At 50.4% G+C, this 17,826-nt stretch overlaps 1 protein-coding gene across 1 annotated transcript in view; it reads right to left on the bottom strand.

Moving 5' to 3' along the window:
- smg1 (SMG1 nonsense mediated mRNA decay associated PI3K related kinase) overlaps positions 1-17,826 on the bottom strand; it is a 36,155-nt gene that overhangs the window by 15,799 nt on the left and 2,530 nt on the right. Inside the window, exons 2-35 of the mRNA XM_036523093.1 lie at positions 15,187-15,344; positions 14,335-14,487; positions 14,075-14,211; positions 12,500-12,558; positions 12,124-12,337; positions 11,848-11,973; positions 11,684-11,756; positions 11,492-11,589; positions 11,115-11,288; positions 10,507-10,731; positions 10,135-10,236; positions 9,609-9,878; positions 9,283-9,413; positions 9,001-9,162; positions 8,407-8,525; positions 8,131-8,218; positions 7,882-7,983; positions 7,523-7,663; positions 6,949-7,154; positions 6,653-6,849; positions 6,308-6,469; positions 5,727-5,881; positions 5,476-5,600; positions 4,958-5,159; positions 4,747-4,856; positions 4,332-4,479; positions 3,797-3,956; positions 3,503-3,623; positions 3,146-3,394; positions 2,403-2,678; positions 1,952-2,096; positions 1,676-1,814; positions 1,341-1,562; positions 247-427 (exon numbers count right to left, since the gene is read on the bottom strand). Coding sequence (XP_036378986.1) covers positions 247-427; positions 1,341-1,562; positions 1,676-1,814; positions 1,952-2,096; positions 2,403-2,678; positions 3,146-3,394; positions 3,503-3,623; positions 3,797-3,956; positions 4,332-4,479; positions 4,747-4,856; positions 4,958-5,159; positions 5,476-5,600; positions 5,727-5,881; positions 6,308-6,469; positions 6,653-6,849; positions 6,949-7,154; positions 7,523-7,663; positions 7,882-7,983; positions 8,131-8,218; positions 8,407-8,525; positions 9,001-9,162; positions 9,283-9,413; positions 9,609-9,878; positions 10,135-10,236; positions 10,507-10,731; positions 11,115-11,288; positions 11,492-11,589; positions 11,684-11,756; positions 11,848-11,973; positions 12,124-12,337; positions 12,500-12,558; positions 14,075-14,211; positions 14,335-14,487; positions 15,187-15,344 — 5,330 coding nt within the window. The remainder of the gene's footprint in view (positions 1-246; positions 428-1,340; positions 1,563-1,675; positions 1,815-1,951; positions 2,097-2,402; positions 2,679-3,145; positions 3,395-3,502; positions 3,624-3,796; positions 3,957-4,331; positions 4,480-4,746; positions 4,857-4,957; positions 5,160-5,475; positions 5,601-5,726; positions 5,882-6,307; positions 6,470-6,652; positions 6,850-6,948; positions 7,155-7,522; positions 7,664-7,881; positions 7,984-8,130; positions 8,219-8,406; positions 8,526-9,000; positions 9,163-9,282; positions 9,414-9,608; positions 9,879-10,134; positions 10,237-10,506; positions 10,732-11,114; positions 11,289-11,491; positions 11,590-11,683; positions 11,757-11,847; positions 11,974-12,123; positions 12,338-12,499; positions 12,559-14,074; positions 14,212-14,334; positions 14,488-15,186; positions 15,345-17,826) is intronic.

Raw genomic sequence — 17,826 nt, 5'->3', positions numbered from 1 at the left:
AAGGCGCAGTTAAACTTCATTCTCAAATTTCTACTGGTGTTACAGCTTGGAGCAACTGTAATCTGGACCTTAGAGGAGCAAGCTGCTTTTGAATGTAGCCAGGCTTTTGTCATTTAATAGCTCTTCTTAATTAACCTGCAGGAAAACATTACACTCAAGATGCTGAAGCATGTATCTGCACATTGTAGCCCTGTAGGAGCTGAGGCTGACCCTCCATGGTTACCCTGTCGCTACCCCCATCATTACCTCTCCAAGGAGCGGTAGGGGTGGCGGCCAGGCCCAGCTCTAGCCCCTCCCGCAACTCCCCCGCGTGCTTCACCAGCAGCCGCAGCAGACGCAGGGTTGCCATGACAATGATGTCATCACTGCTCTGCTTTGCACACTGGTTGGACAACAGAAGTTTTGGGTCGTCTTCGTCAATCGGCACCTATAAAGGAAGCGTTCAGATAGCGACAACCAAAAAGGGAAGCTTTTTCAAAAATCTCAATATCAAAACTGATTACCATTGTTACCATTACTTTAGTAGGCATATACAGTCTTTGTTCACAACGAAAACACAAGCTACCCTGAAAACGTTGCATTATTTATCCAACTACATACTATCTAATCTAATCCTCACAAGATCAGAATCCGTTTCTCCACCTATCCTTTTTTGTGTTAATTGTTCACAATTAACCTTCTACCTTTAAGATTCATTCTTTATCACTTAAACTTAAAACATACAGGCTCCAAATGCTTAGCTAAGCAGTAGCCATTGTCTACTCTTTGCACACCTTGCTAGTTCATATCTTATTGTGTGGAATTTCCATATATTTAGGTGGACTGTGTAACCAGACAGTAAACGGATGCAATCAGATTCACAATGCACTTTGGTGACTGGAGGCAGACAACAGAACAAGGAGACTTGCTCTCTATTGAAACAAACTCAAAATTTCAACAATGTAATAAAATATATAGCTTCAATGATTCAGGATGGCCACATGTATATGTTTAAAAGTCTCGTGAATATTAGAGAAAAACTGACTTGCAGGGAGTTTGAGAACAAAAGCCTCTTCATCATTCATGCATGGGAGATGGGAAACCGCATTATAACGCTGGCATATTCTGATGAAACCTGTTCCCTGTCTCTCAGTATACATACTTTAAAGTGAAAAAAACAAACTCGGTTTCAAAATTGAAATTTCAAGCTGATATTTAAAAGACCTTCTCAAAGTCTTGCCAATTTCAAATCCTTTTGGAAAAGGGGCTGTTGTCATTTTACACTGGTATGTTAGACAAACTCACATAGTTAATCAGAAAGGGGCATATGGATGTGTGTACCTTCCTACCGCAGTGCTTACCTGGCCAGCGTTGAGCTTGAGGAAGGTGAAGTAGGCCCGGCAGGAAACGCGGTACAGGCTGAAGATGCGATCCACGACCTTGCGCCACACCCTGATCAGCCCGTCCGTCACGCCCTCCTCCACCTCCGAGAGCCACGGACAGGAGCTCAGCAGCTGCCTCCAGATCACGTCCACCATGTCATCCTCCTCATCCTCCTCGTTCTGCAGCGCCATGTCCTCGTCCTAAAGGTCAAACACTCGCTTTCAGCTCAATCCCTTCACCGCTCTGAGAATCCTGAGGGAAATCTGGTTCCCTTCCACACGAGGAGGAAAAAAAAAAAAAATTCAGCACTGACCTGAATTCCTGCTGGTCGACACATCGCCTGGCCGAGGATGCTGAAGATGGTTTCCCTGTCCTCGTCACTGGTGCATTCTGGGAGCAGTTCTCCGACTTCCTGCTTCTCAGCAGGGAGGAGAGGCACCCCCTCTCCTTGGCTGGAGAGGAAGAGAGAAGAGTCCATGGTCACAATCATCTGCAGTCAAATCCTTCACAGAGAGCAACTACTTTCCACAGAATGTGCATTTCTACAGCTTTAGCTGTGCTGTAAGCTTGAAAGTAGCGTGATACCTACCTGGCGTTATCCACCACCTTCCGGCCCCATCGGTAGGCCCAGCTGGCCAGAGCGGCCCAAGACTTGGCCAGCTCAGGGGCCTGAGCGGTGGAGAGCTGGTACAGCTGCCCCAGCACAAAGTCTGCCTCTCCAACACCCACGCTCACTGCCAAAGAGAACAATTCCAGGGGTGAGGAAGGAAAAGAGCAGGAATACAGCTGGAATTGCTGATAACAGGACTGGGGCTCCATCACTGCTGTTCACCAAGAACGGCTTTGATAACAAACACATGCCAGCACACATTTTTGCTTCAGCTGTATGCGGTGTCCTGCCAGCTGAAGTAGATTCCAGCTGTAACGTCAGCGAAAGGCTGAGAGCAACGCATGCTTCCCTGCCTCAGGTCTCAGCCGTGCTGTGCAGCACAGCTAAGAGCGATGCATGTGTTGCGTGACACCCCCCCCCGCTTCTCTACCTGTGGTCTCCGCGGTGATGCGGGGCACGGCCTGGTCCTCGACGGGCAGCTCCAGCAGGGCGCCAATGTTCCTGCCGAGGGGCGACAGAGCGGGGGCGCCGGCGGCGGCGCTCCACTTCACCACCTGCTTGAGCTGCGGGGTCAGGTCCTTCCAGTCGGCCAGCAGCCACTTGCAGAGCGCGAGCACCGAGCGGCACGCCGCCCGCTCGCTCTTCCCCGAGCGGCAGTAGGACAGGGCGCACAGGCTCAGCATCTCCATCGCCGAGGCGGACTGGCCTGCCGGGCAGCAGAGGGCAGAGAGGCTCGCTCAAAAACACTGACAAACAGTATTGGCTGGGAATAATGCACCCCACTGTATAATTTCTCATTACATTATTATCATTTCTGCAGAGCGCCTTCCATAGGTTACAATTGTTACACGTTATTCATTTATACAACTGGATATTTACTGAGGCTACTGTGGGTTAAGTACCTTGCCTAAGGGTACAGCAGCAGTGCGCCAGGAGGGAATCGAACCAGCAACCTTTTGGTTATGAACCCTGCTCCTAACCGCTATGCTACACTGCCACCCCACTGACACCCTCAGCATGTTATTCTATTTCAGACTGACAGTGCACGTTTTAAAACATGGCAAATTACATTTATAAACATGCCCTAGGTTGCTGGATCCGAAACTTTAGTTTTACAGGGATGCACACGCAAGGGAATGAGGTCTTCCCTTCCATGCTGCCTGAGCTACTGACCTGCAGTAAAGAGCACCTTCGCCTTCTCAATCTCCAGCTCGGGGCCCCACTTCTCTTCCACGGCGCCATCCAGAGACAGGCGCTTGAAGAGCTGCACCAGCTCCGAGCTGCCGGCGCAGGCCTTGACGGGCGTGTCGCTGCACTGCCCCAGGAGCCTGGTGGCCAGGGCGATGTTCCCCTGCTTGCGGGCGAACTTCACAGCCGTCAGGCACAGCTCCATCAGGTGGGAGTCGATGGGAGCGGAGGAGCCTGCGGGGAGCGAGGCGCCAAGGCGTCAGAACACGAGCGCAGCCCAAACCCCCCCGCCGAGTTCCAATTTCCCATGGGCGCAACACAGCGCCGGGAGCCCCAGCCTACCTTTGAGCTTGACGGAGAGCTGCCTCTGGAACATGGTGTACCTGAGGGCGTGCAGCCAGGGCTGGACGTCCTGCTGCTTGCACGTACCCACAGCCTGGCTGCACAGAGGGATCAGCCGGTCCTGCGGGAGAGGGACAGCGGGGGCAACACGTCAGAGAGGGAGAGAACACGTTAGAGTTTGGGTGCGTGAGAACATGGGTATGCGCGTGCGCCTTGTACTCTGCCTCACTTGTGAATCGCTTTGGATGTGTGTGTGTGGGCGTGTGAGAGAGAATGTGCGTGCGTGTAGCACACCTCAGAGGCCAGCTGGCTGCTCAAGAAGCTCTCCAGGTAGGTGGCGCAGTGCAGCTGCATGGTGCTCATGGTGGGCAGGGAGCCCGACAGAGTGAGAGTGGAAAGCCGCAGCGGCCCGAGGGAGACGCGCCCCGTCTGCTTCAGGTACTTCACGAGCATCCTGGAACGACAACATCTCTCAAAGTCACAAACTAGGGACCGGCCGCAACATAATGCAGCGGAAGAGCATCCAAAATTACATTACATTATTGTCATTCAGCAGACGCTCTTTATATTATACATGTGATGTATATTTGTATAGCTGGATATTTAGCGAGGCAATTCTGGGTTAAGTGCCTTGTCCCAGGGTACGGCAGCAGTGCCCCAGCAGGGAATCGAATCCTCAACCTTTTGGTTACAAGCCCTGCTTCTCACCACTATGCTACACTGCTGCCCCAAACATCCAAATTAGATAACAAATCTCACAAACTGGAGAAACATGTCTCCACCCAGCTGCTGTGAAATGAACCCTTTCAGAAACGGAAGAGGAACTGACTCTGAGGAGGGAGGGGGTTTCGGGTCCTGCTCGCTGCGACACGCCGACGTGACGATTCCCACGGCGCCCCTCAGAAGCTGCACCTCGATGGCCTTCTGCAGTTCGGTGGGGTCCGGACTGAGCACGGAAGGCAGCAGCCGCCTCAGGTCTGCAGGTACAGGAAACGGACACGGCAGAGTGTTCACTGCAAGCCACGGGTGTGACCGTCTCACTTCGCTTCACTCGCATCGCTTATCAGATGCTTTGGACCTCGCCTTACCACCGTGACCAGCAGAGGACACATTCACAGATCAAAAATTGGAACCAGCAGGATTAGCTGACCGTAACATCCTCAGGTTTCTGTACAAAATCTCGCAGCAGACAGGCTTAACTCCATCTTGGTCCTAAATCACTTTGTTGAGACAGACAGACGTACCCATCTTGTCCCTCGAGGTTGAATTGAGGAACCCGAAGTCCTCCCCTGGCAGGAGGCCCAGCTGCTCTTGACACTCGGTGAAATCTCCCTCCTCAAAGCTGCTCAGGGCCCTGGGACAGTCACAGTGCAGCAGCAAATAAGTATTGCTCACACTGCAAATCACACAGTACCTGCGCATCCTGTATTTTAAACCCTTCTGTGCTCTGCAGACCTGATGTAGTTGAAGTCGGTCTTGAGGCTGATGGTGGAGCCGCTGGCAGTCTTCTTGAGGGCCAGCATGCTGGCCTGCCACTCCTGCACGGACGCCCAGTCGCACAGAGCCACGTAGCACTCGCACGCCTTGTTGGCCAGGAAGTTGGAAACCTCGGGGGAGCAGTCGCTGGGCTTCAGAAGAACGGTCTTCCTGCCGTCCCCTAGAAACCGAAGAGCAGAGACAGCCCTGCAGTTGGTGCCGCCTGCTTCACACAGATGACAGCAGTAACCGGATCCCCACTGCTGTGTACTTATCAGCTACTTGCAGGAAAGCACTTGTCATAATGAATATGCAAACTGTCACTGGACAGTTCAAACACCCATCCACTGCAATTACAACAGCTTGCACGCTGTATGTTAGCTGCTTTTATAAGTTGCCTTAGATGAGACCGCTCGCTGGCTAAATGGCTAAATGTAAATGTAATGTTAGCACTGGGCCTCCCAGCTCATATTCTGTATGCGAGTACTGGGCCTCACCATTTGCTGTGTTCTTTGGGCTGCTGGTGACCTTCATTAGGGACCGGTCGAAGCCCTTGATGGAACAGTCCATTCCGGTGATGGCCCCCAGCTGCTCCTGGTACTCCACAGCTGCCTTTTCAAACCTGCAAGCACAGGGTTAGATTAACCCCTCCCCGTGGGGGAACTTGAATACACTAGTAAGCAGGCAGCAATTTCTCCCCCTGTGTTATGTTCCCCCTAAGCAGCCGGTGCAGAAAAGCGGCCCTCACCGTCCCTCGGCCTGCAGGGCCACGGAGCCCACCCAGCCCAGGCTGCGGCCGGCCGCCACCGAGCTCCAGGCCGCCAGGCCCTGGATGGCTTCCGGGCAGCGCAGCTCACACAGCGCCTCCACCAGCATCATCACGGGAAGCTCCATGTCCGAGCCCTGAGGGAGGCAAACACTGCACTCAGGACCCAGAGAACCAACACCTTACACCTTACGTTACCGTCATTTCGCAGATGCTCTTATCCAGAGCGGCTTACAGCGGGTTGCAATTTTATCCATTTACACAGCTGGATATTTACTGAGGCAACTGTGTTAAGTATCTTGCCCAAGTGCACAACAGCAGCGCACAGGTGGGGGATCAAATCAGCAACCTTTTGGTAACGAGCCCTACTCCTGAAAACTGTACCACACTGCTGTCCCCACATGGCATTCAACATTTGAGAGCAGGCGTGGGAGGGAGAGCTGGGTGGTTAACGCACACGGCACCAACCATGCGCTCACATACTTTAGCTCTTGTCTAAAACGGGAAATCAACTTTGCCCCCAGGAATGTCAGAAGATGATTCAAAGCGGACTGGGCACTCACGTGCGCAGAGCTGCTCTTTATCTCAGTCAGCAGGTCAAAGCCGTGGCGGATGGTGACGGCTGGCTGGCCCGACAGCAGGCCCACCCTCATCAGCGCCAGGCGGATCCGGGTCAGCCAGTCCTGGCACGTCTGCCGGTTGGTGTAGAAGAAGGTTCTGATGCCCTACGAGAGATGGGAGGAAATCACATCAGCGCCTAGAGCCAAGAAGAGTGAGGCCCTGAGGCTCTAACCAACAGAACATTATAAGATTAAGCACATAGAATACAAAACCAGGAATACATGAAGGAACACAAAACAAGGAAATTGTTCAGTATCCGGCCTGGTTTTATCAGGAGGTGCACAGACCTTGGGCGGGGCCGTGAGGGCGTTGGCACAGCCCTCGTAGGCGTTGTACATGAGCTTCTCCAGGTTCTCCAGGAACTGCAGCAGGAGGGCGAGGCGCAGCTGGTTGGTGTGGTGGCCCTCGTCACTCTCCCCGCTGCTCCACTGGCTCAGCTCCTGCTCCGGGTTCACGCTGTGGGCCGCCAGGCTGCGGATTATCCCTGGAGGGGAGCGGGGGAAAGAGAGGCGTTTAGACACAGAGAATGCAGAGAGAGGACCCCCACATTGCCGCGCCCCACCCTGGCGCCCGCCCCCTTTACCTTCGATGGTCTGGAAGGTGTCCTGCGCACGGCCCAGCGGGGTGCGCAGCTTGGAGAGCACGGTGAACTGCGCCGCCTCCCACACCGCCCACTGCCACAGCACCGCCTCCGTCCGCAGCAGCGCCCGCGGCACCGCCACCGCCACCGCCTCCCGCTTCTCCAGCCGCTGGCAGCTGTGGAACAGGCGCTCCAGCCAGGGCTCCTTCCTGCCGACACACACACACACACACACACACACACACACACACACACACACACACACACACACACAGTCATTCACCATCGTACACAGCTCTCGCGGCAGAGCATATGTGGCACGTTCTTTAGTCATTTTCAGCAGTGTGCTCCAATTTCACTCGAATCAACTCTGACTTGGCTGACAAATGACTCTGACAAATGGCACCGTATCTGGCTTAGCAAAGTGGCACATATTAGAAAAAAACAGACCAATACGACCAACGCAGAAGAGGTTGATTCTGTAAGCAGAAAACAATCTGACCCAGCCCTTCGGTTCTGGGTCATTAAAACATAGCCTGCAGCATTCATTGCCCGAGTCGTCTTCGACAGAACTCACCCGCCACGGTGCACAGTTCCATACAGAATGAAGCTGATCAGGTCGGAGAAATCTTGAGGGTGGAAGGTGTTGCTTGGAGATTTGCTCATGTGTTGGCGGATGGCCAGCGAAATGTCCTGAATCTCGGCGTGTCCACGGTTACTGCGTGCAGAGCACAGGAACTCACATAATTAAAGACACTGCTTTCATACCAAAACTCAACAGACAAAGGAATGGGGCAAAAGCCTTCAGGAAAAAGCCTCACTAACATCTACGCAAAGTGGACATTACACGGTAGACTCCAGTTGTATTTTTGTAGTGAGAAATGTGAGCATGCCCTCTGAAGGTCTGACCAGGGGAGCGGCAGCCTATAAGCTCACCTCAGAGCCACATCCAGGGGGATGCTCCTCAGCAGCTTCCCGAAAGCCTGTCTGACCCGAACCGCGGAGTGGACCAGCTGCACCCGGCACACATCCACACACCTGTGAAGGAGGCCAGACAGTCAAGGGGCTGGCTGCCTGAAACTCAGATCTCCCCACTGTCCTGGCCCAGTACGCCCCTACACTGACAGGCAGGAGACGAGGTGTGCCGTGCAGCGCTGCTTCGGCCGCGGTTTGGGAGCAACGTACCTCTGCAGCAGCTCGCTGGGCAGGGACGAGGACAGCACCTGCAGGCTGTTGCACGTCTGCAGACAGACGGCTGCGTCTTCGTTCAGCGCTGGGGGAGGAGAAAACACACCGGTACAAGCTTCCGCGAAGGCACCGCTTCGAGAATCCACTCAAACTGCGCTGTACTTACACAGCTAATAAACCGGCAAACATGTAGAGCTACTGAAAAAAAATAGCGGTTAAGGCAAAACTAGTGAATATGGCTGGTATAGATGGTGCACGCACGCCTCCCCTCACCGTTTGCCAGCAGGCCTTTGCAGAATTTGTGGAATGACGGAAGAGAGAAAAGAGGGGAGTAGGTCTCCGATTTCTTCATCACGAGGGAAACCTCCAGAGCCCAGGTCAGCAACAGCCTCCTGCGGGAATTTAAAGGCCGTTCAGCCTCACACTTTTACACTGCTCCCAGTCACAAAGCGCCCCTGGGCGTCTCTGAAGCACACAAAATGCTTTTGTGATATAGTCTGCTACACATCCTGTGCTTCCGTCTGGGGCTTTCAAAACGTTAACGCGCATCGCTTCCTCCAAAAACATTTCTCTTTACCATCGAGTTACACAGACATTAATCAAGTGCATGATTGCGACATGACATCAACAGGAAGAGGACACTAAACGCTGTGGATTATGATATATCAGCATTCCTTGTTCACAGATGTAAGCACATGATGCAAGGTACATACGACCAATGTATAGAGTTTACATTTCATTCAAAATTATTTTTTGCTAGGAACAGTGAATATTTTGGGCTGGGACTATCTACATAATTAAGGACAGTGACCGAGTAATTTGCCTGATTAGATCTAATGAATGCTTAATGACAGAAAATGACTGTACCGGGCCTCGGAGTAGAGGTGCTCCTTGCCTAGCAACATGCCCAGCAAGCTGAGGAGAGTGCTGAAGTGCTTCTTAGTTGCCGTGGTAACCGTGCTGATGACAGCCCCGTCGAAGAGGGAGGGGGAGGAGGAGCTGAGGCTGCTGGAGATGAAGTGATCGTGTCTGCGGCGAAGACAAAGGCGCAGCGATTACACCGCTGTCGCTGGCGCGCCGTGCAGGCGACGCCGCCTGCGATGCGCTCCCAGAGGAATGCAGCTGCGTGCGAACGAGGCGGCGCGTTACCTGGTGCAGTGCGAGTAGAGCGTGTAGAGGACGGCGTACTGGACGACGGGGTGGTAGACGGACAGCTCGGAGTGCACCACCACCAGATTCTGGCTGAGCAGCGCGAACACGGTGGGGGACAGCGCCCACATCTGGCAAGGGGCACAAATCGCACGGCTAGGGTCACACATCCGGGCACGTAAACCACCGGCACAATGCTATCACTGCCCCAGACATCCCTCTGACCACCACCGCGTCCCGCCTGCAGTTCTAGAACATACTGTGCCGCAGCAGTAACGGAACGTTGTGAGCGAAATGCAGTACGGGGAACACAGAGCACAGCTCACCCCGATGAGCGAGTTCTTGGTGTTGCCGATGGTGGTGAGCGCGCTGAGGTTGAAGATGAGCGTGAACTCAGCTCTCTCGGGGGCCAGCCGGGTCTGGGCGAAGGCGGGGTGCTGGATGTGGGGGCAGGCCGTCTGCAGGCCCAGGGGGATCAGGAGGCTGTTGAGGGCACAGCCCATCTCCCCCAGCACCAGCTTGTAGGCCGCCTCCAGGATGGGAATGTTCTTCAGGCTCAGGACGGCCTGGTACACCCCTAGGGCTGCAGCCATCACCTGAAACGCACGCAGACACAACGTTGGAACCACAAAATGGCACATGGCTTCTTTCCCTCTTAAAAAAAAAGATTTTTTCTTATAACCTTACATAGAAGCATAATTACTCCCTCAAATGGTTTTACGAGCAAAACTTTAATCTACAATTAATTAGCAACAGATGTACTCAGTGAAGTCTAGCACAGTCATTAGTCTTAGTCTGTTTACTCTGCGCTCGGCGCTCCGGAGATGCTATTCGCGATAGGGCCTTGTGTACCTCTTTCTCCCTGTGGAAGCGGAGCTCCAACAGCTGGGAGTCTGGCGCCAGCAGCTTCTCCACAAATGAGGAAGGCAGCTTGGTGTTAATCTGGTCAACAATCTGCAACACAGCCCCAAGGACAGAGTTAATCGCGCTCTGCGATGTCGTTGCCCTGACGAGCGCCCCGACCGAAAGCGCTAAAGATACAGACGGAAACGGGGCGCAGGGGAAAACAACACCTATCAGACTGACAAGGAGGAAAGTCTCACAGGTTGCTGGTAGAGTTCCATGACATGCAGACAGGGACGCTGTGCGTTAACACTCTAAATGGACGTCACTGTACACCTATGGCTTGCTGCCAGCACGCTCCACGAGAAGCGGGGATCTTACCAGCGTGAGCAAGTTGAGGACGGCGACGCAGTACTCCGGCCCGCAGGCCTGGCAGCTCTGCAGCTGGGTGAGGCCGTAGGAGATGACTGCGTCCGTCACCTGGTGCACACCCGCGTCCACGCTCACCAGCAGCACGCACACGCACTCGTTGGCTGCCGTCAGAACCGCCTCGGAGAAGAGCACTTGCTTGGCCGTGGTGACGCAGGCTAGCACGCGGTTTAGCACCTGTTATGGTGAGGACACACCAGAGAATTTGGTTTTCCATTACATGACATTTAGCAGATGCTCTTATCCAGGGTGATGTACATAAGTTGCAGGTTTTTACAATGTTACCCACGTATACAGCTGGATATTTACTGAGGCAATTCTGAGTTAAGTACCTTGCCCAAGGGTACAACAGCAGTGGCCTGGCAGGGATTCAAACCAGCAACCTCTCAGTTGGTCCTACTCCTTACCATTATGCTACGCTGCTGCTCTCTTTGAGGTTAAAAAAGGCGAATGGGGAGATATCTGTTAGATATTTCTACCATCATTCAGTCTGTCGTACATCAATGACTCCACAGATCTTAATACTGATAGAGGCTGACAGAGAAGGGGGGGTCACTTACATCAGTGACATACGCTTCGGTGATAGGGGGCCCACGGAGGGGACTGAATCGCTCCCCAATGCTGCGCACCACGGTGCTGAAGACGCGCAGCAAGGCCGCCAGCTTGGGCAGGGACACGGAGGGTGGCGGGATGTCCTCGTCCACGGACTCCCCCGACGCCACATGGCTGAGGTCCTGCAAACGGTACAGGACAAACACACCACGGCCATCACTCATATTAAATCTGCTGTATCCGGCCCGCACACAGAGCCTGTCAAACATGAACTGCTCAAACACCCATTATATTTCACCTTAAAGTGAACTCGAACCAGAATGAAGCTTATATTCAGGTGCTTCAATGCATTAGGGGGATAAGTGTAGCAGCGGCAATAACATACCTCAGCATAGGCCTCCATGTCCTCCAGAAACTGCCCCAGTAAGGTGGTGGAAAAGGTGAGGTCTGCCACCCAGAACTGCTCCAGACTCTGCAGCCATCCTGCGGATGCAGAGAACACAGATGAGTCCTATTCCCCCACTCACACCGACTGCCACCGGAAGGTGAAACCAGGACCCTCTCCATCGCTGCTCACCTGACACCTGCAGGGTGAGCGACGGCCGCTGCGTGTGGTCGATGTGCCACCCCACCAAGATGTCTACGGTGTCCTGCAACGCAGAGAGCACACACCTGCACTGAGCGCGCACGCCCTTGTCTGCCCGAGAGAAACCGCCGGAACTGATGGAGCGGACTGCTTACTCTGAAGTTGGTGCTGAAGATGTGCGGGTAGCAGCGCGCCACCAGCAGGATGCACTTGACGCTCTGGCACAGCAGCTCCGGCGTGTCCAGGTTCTCCAGGATGGACTGTAGGCTGCTCATCACCAGCTGTTTCAAAGACACACAGACACCGCCTGCTGCATCTTTCTTTTCCCAACAGGCCGAATGCAAGTGCTGGATGTGGCGATAGCTCTTCTGTAATTCCACGTAACTTGGCTGGAACCCACGGTCTATGGATGGCGGCCCTTCGTTTCTTACCTGCATGACCGAGGAAAAGCCCTTCCTCTCGCCGGCTGTCTCCAGAGCCTTGTACGTCGCCACCAAGTACAACAGCTTGACCTCATCCTTGGTGGACGAGCTGTACTTGAGAAAGATCCACTTGAAGATTTTCTCGGCCTCGTAGCTGAGGGAGGCACACAGCAGACCCAGGCAGGAGGCCGCCTCCTGTCTCAGCTCCTGCAGAAGTTTACTGCTGCAGAACGAGCAGACAACAGCGAGCGTGAAGCATACACCAGCAATCGCATCTAGTGACTATGACAGTGGAATTCTCACGTCACATTCATCTCCCAGGACAAACACACGAACTTTGTGAGGACATAATGCAAATGAGTTGCGTCTGTTCAGAACTGCATACCTTTCATTTAAAACATCATTTATGGTAGCCAGGATTGTATCCAACTGCTTCGCCAGGACCTGTCGATAAGAAAACAGCTCCTCAACATAAGGAATCCCAGCAGTTCACTTGAGGCAGAAGCCCGGAAAGCACAAGGCACCCTACTCAGATTTTTACTTGTTACACCACTTTAAAAAAAAAGGCCATGAAACCCAGATGATTTATTGAAAAATTCACAGGTTTGTGGGCAGCAATAGCCAGCAACAGGCAATTTGGTCAGCCCTTAGATTACATACATACCAATAACATTAACTAAGCCTATTTCCGTTTTCACTACGACCGTGCTGCTTCTCAGAAACTTCACAGTAGGGCGGCAGCTTTTATTACATTTAAATCACAATTAAACTCATAGCGAGTTCTGTCATTTAGTACTGTCTAGTGTGTAATGATTTGTACACTGATCCAGCCCAGCTGTTGAGAGAAGGCTACACAACTTTTCCCCTTCACGCACCCATTTTAGGCTCATCTCACCACAACCAATACAGTCGCATAGGGGTGAATCCAATCCTCTGACACACATGCAGTTAACAGCTATTCTTTACGCAACAAGTCACACAGTACACCATCAGAGGGCGCTCATTAGAGGATGGGCACCACTACAATGACGTCAACTGAGTGACTGACGGGTGTCTGATGAATCACAGGGCGCGTACGTGTGGTGAGATGTGGAAGTGGTTGCCCAGCGGAATGAAGCCCATTTGTTCTGCCGCTGTGGGCTCCCAGTCATTGCTGGCAGACGACCTTGTTTTAAACTTGGATGATAATGCTCAGCCTGCACTCAAGACCGGTGCCTCGCTGCCTGAGCCACTCAGGAGCTTGTAACTTGTTTTTAAAGACTCAGGGAACTGTAAACTATACAAACACATTCAAACTCTCTACACCTAACATACAACCCAAAACTAGCAGCAATATGGCCTTACAGTTCTGTGGTCTCTAGTCTGTAGTAAATAATGTTACATACTGAATGCTGGCATCTGCCCAGATCAAACTGACTGCCTGGAATCCACAAAAAAAAAAAAAAAAACACTTGACCACATATTAATTCCCTGTACATCTGATTTCTGTGATCAAAGACGGCGGCATGCTCCTTCTTCCCTGTGTTTATCTCGATCGCTTTTTAGAGCCAAGGACAAGGGAGCCAACGCAATTATACAGCTCTGCCCACAGGTTGCCTGTAAACAGCCCAGCACCAGTCACGCAAGAGGGCTACGCTGACACAGGTGAGCAGTACAGCACCTGGAACCTCAACTAAGAGGTCCAACCATACAGTGGAAAAAGGACATTAATACAGGACTGAGTATCACGCATTTTTACTCCACACATTTCAAATACTGAAAAAATGGGAAGAGCATGCTAGTGCAAAACCAAACACAATGGAATACTTGTAGTAACAATTAAAAGGCTGACCCATCCCTGACCTTGAAGGGACTGGAAGTGAGGTCAAGAATGTGCAACACAGGGCAGACAACCAAACGGAATGTCAACACGGGCCAAGAAGCTAGCAGACGTTTGTCTTCCATGAGTTGTGGGACTCACCGCTTTATTCTCAGGGTGCTGAATGAAGTCTTTCAGCTGTTTCATGGTGGCCAGTCTGCGGTCCCTGTCATCCTCCCGGGACACCCTCCTTAGAAGATTGGCCAGCCGTGACTCATCAGAGTGAGGCAACGGTCTATCTGTGGGGAGCCAGACAGGGGCCAAGTCATTCCAGGGCCTGCATATCACTCATAACCCATGGAGAGAAGCTGGCTTCAGGCAGGCAGTACCTGTGGCCTCCTGGGACTTGGATGGTCACCTACCCTGTGATTTCCTCATGTCCTTTGAAGCTAAAGCACGGTTTCCATGCTGAAAACGGGTTGAATCCACAGTCACATCGTTGATTCTCAGCTCTTGCCCCAGTGTCTTCCAATGAAAAGTGTTTTCACAGATACCTCCATCAACTTCATAGCCACCTACCGAAGTAAACAGAGACACTACGTCAACTTCAATGAGATGAAAAGACTCACGATATATATGCGGGTTAGGGTTGGCCAGACAATACGCGCCGCTGGATATTGCCAAGTTTCATGTTGCAATGAAATGTGAAGTCTGAATGAAAATAAGAACACAACAATATGGCAATTTGAAAGCTTTTCACAAGCAACAAGGCCGACGAGGAACAAAAACCGATGTAGATGAAATTATCAATGCAGGTGTTCCCTCATTAAGTCTAGCTCTGGCTTTACGGGAAACCGCACCTCGTGGTTATTTATAAGCCTCGGAAACACCCTTTAGTTTCTCTTTCTTTTCCTTACACATAACTCTCAGACCAGCCAGCAGCAGGGAGTGCGGGCACCTAAACATGGCACTGACACCATACACACATCACTAACCGCAGCACTTATGACAGAAATGTCCACACGCATGTTTTTAGACTGGGAGGCCAGATGCCAACAGGAAACTACCGTTGTAAAACAGAAAAAGGAAGCCATGGAAGAAACTGAAAGGCATGATTGACTTTGATACAGAAAATCAGCTCTGCTTGCCTGCCTCTCATATACCCAGACAAGACCAGTAATAGGATGAAGCAAAGCAAATGGAAACTCAGAATGAGTAGCAGAATGCTTTTGGGGACTGGGGTACAAAATTCTGGGTGAGGTTGAGGCACCCACCTCCTTCTCCGAGTGTGCCGGCGGCTGAGATGGCCTCATCGTGCGGTGGCGGGGTGTCAGGCGGGTTGCAGGGTGGTGTGTCGAAAAGAGGTGCTATTCCGCAGTCTCCTGAGGCACTGCACTTGACGCCGTCCGGGGTGGCTGACACGCTGTCACCTCTGAAAGACAGGCAAGGTCAGCGTGTCTGCGCTTTGAGGTAAGAGAGGCCTCACCGGAACTGAGCGATCTGAACTGACGCACATGCCCACCCGCACCAGGCTTTACTCTGTGACTCCTTTAGCAATCTCCATGAGCTCTGCTGCAGAATGCCACTTACAGGTACTCGGGGCTGCTCTCCGGAAAAATAAATATTAGCAGTTTATCAACATGGACCTAAAAGAGGCTTAGAATGAGCCAATGCCTACCCACACATCTTGCGATGTATAATTTGTGCCAATCAGTGCTAAAACATATGCGAATGATCAATGAAGGTGGTGAAACTTAAGAAAACTACTTTTTATGGACTTCAGATAGAGCTTGCGCATTTCAACACAGTGGAAATAAAGCAACACTCATACTCCCAACTCCAATGTCTGTTCTGATGAACTTATATAAAACGAGTTCCAAGATGTTTTACACAACAAATCTGAATAATCATGCCTAGTAAGTAAAAAATGTCCAGTGGGAAGACTGAAAAATGACTCTGAATTTGTTTTGCTCTTTTACCATGCACTAAAAAGGCAAACAGCACAAAATATATCTAAGAAAGAATCATTAGTGTTCCAAGAAAGTACATTTTGTAATGAAAATAGGAGACACTGCAATATTTATTCCATGCAAGATCACCCCTTTTCCAAAGTAGACGGTTTGGGTTTCCACCAACTTACTGAATATGGCCACGAGTTATAGCTTGCAATGTCTCTAAGATGTAACATTTCCCTCACTGTGCAAACCAGGTGGTCCCTACTTTTCTGACACAAATCTTTCTTGGAAACTCAATCGTAAAGGGGATCTTTGGAAACTGAAACTTCTTTTCCCACATATGCATTTTAGTCGGGTTATACTCCTAAGGTGAAGTGTAATTTTTTTTTTCCCCAAAAACGGCTCTATACTCTTAAGATCTTAAAACTGTACATATTTTAAAATTCCCTCTTTTACCTAAGTGTGGTGACTTGCACTGCATGGCATTTGGGAATGACAGGGCACAAAGACTGATAACATGTATCATGACCAGGTGTTCTAGCAGTGAGGAAGGCAGCTTACATACCTAAGAGATACATTACATAAATCACCTTCAGCTCCACCTCATGAGTTTGTTCAATGAAAACCGCCCACCAAAATACAACAGCTAACACAACAACCTCAAAATATAGACCACCAATGGGTAAAAAAAAAAAAAAAAAGAAAAAAGAAAAAAAAAGAGTTGCTTTTTCAGACTTTGTCTTTCCTTCACGTTTGGCTGCAAGCTTTCCTTCTCGCTTCTCATTCTCACTCAATTGCCTCTTTCACCATAATTTAAGATTTTGTGTAAAAAGAACAATTAACGGCATACTTTTTTACAAATGTGGTGAACACGGCTTGTTATGAGATACTATCTGTGCTATCTCCATGCACATCCACTCAGCCACAATATTTAAATGCTGAGAGGTGAAGTTAAATTTAGTACTACAGAAGACTGACATGGATTTTAAACTGCAAAAGATAGTTTTGCATGGCTATTAGTTCTAAATCTGTACACAATCCCAGTTGTTTGAAACCACCATTTCAGTTAAATTTCACAATATCTGAAACAGGGAAAATTCAAGTATCAGGTTCATCTTTACAAATATAAGTTTGCCTTTTAAGTCCAACGCGTTGATTTGGTCACAATTATTTCAGTATGTGGTTGGTGTAATCTGGCATATGATTTACGTCTGCTTTCTTGTATTGTGCGAATGAATCTAATTTAATGAGATAGTGATGAAATAACTAAGCAGCTGTAAGAATAGATTTTAAAAGTGCCTTAGCTTAATGCTTAAAGTTGTCATACTTGATAGCATCTCTCTTGCAATGATTCAGTTCCCTACCCACCTATCACTTACCTGTGTAAGTAAAATTCTTGAAACACAAGTACTACAAATGGAACTGGATAGATATTAGATATGTACCTGAAATTGGAAATGGCCCAGAATATCTGTTGGTTCACCCTTATTGATTTCCACCCTATGGTGATCTAAAGCAGTAAGATATGCAGGTAGATAACCCTTTCCATTTCAAAGAATGATATCCAAATTCACAAAGTTGTGATTTGGTCAGCTCATGGCATCCATATTTTCCTGTGTGGCAACTTCCAACTTGGTAATAAATGTCATACATAGACTCTATGGCAAAATATCCTCTCAAGTGGCATTACAATTAATCAGGAAGTGATGTTTTTAGAGTTAGGGTCAGAAATAGCAAACCAGTTCTTCAAACACAGGAAGACACTGAAGGTCAATAGGAAAAACAAACCATCATTCTGTTTGAAAATGTATCACGAAACTGATCTACTTTCTTTGGATTTCAACCAAAACTTGTATGACTACAAGGTAGATAATAATCCTTCTGAATGACAATACATTAGATTTTTGGGCAAAATTATCTCCACTTCATTTTTCATCACCATGTGACCAACACTGATAG

The sequence above is a fragment of the Megalops cyprinoides genome, chromosome 1 (assembly GCF_013368585.1).
Source record: "Megalops cyprinoides isolate fMegCyp1 chromosome 1, fMegCyp1.pri, whole genome shotgun sequence".
NCBI classification, from domain to species: Eukaryota; Metazoa; Chordata; class Actinopteri; order Elopiformes; family Megalopidae; genus Megalops; species Megalops cyprinoides.
The sequence above is the reverse complement of the archived record's forward strand: the minus strand, read 5'-3'. Positions and strand labels throughout refer to the sequence as shown.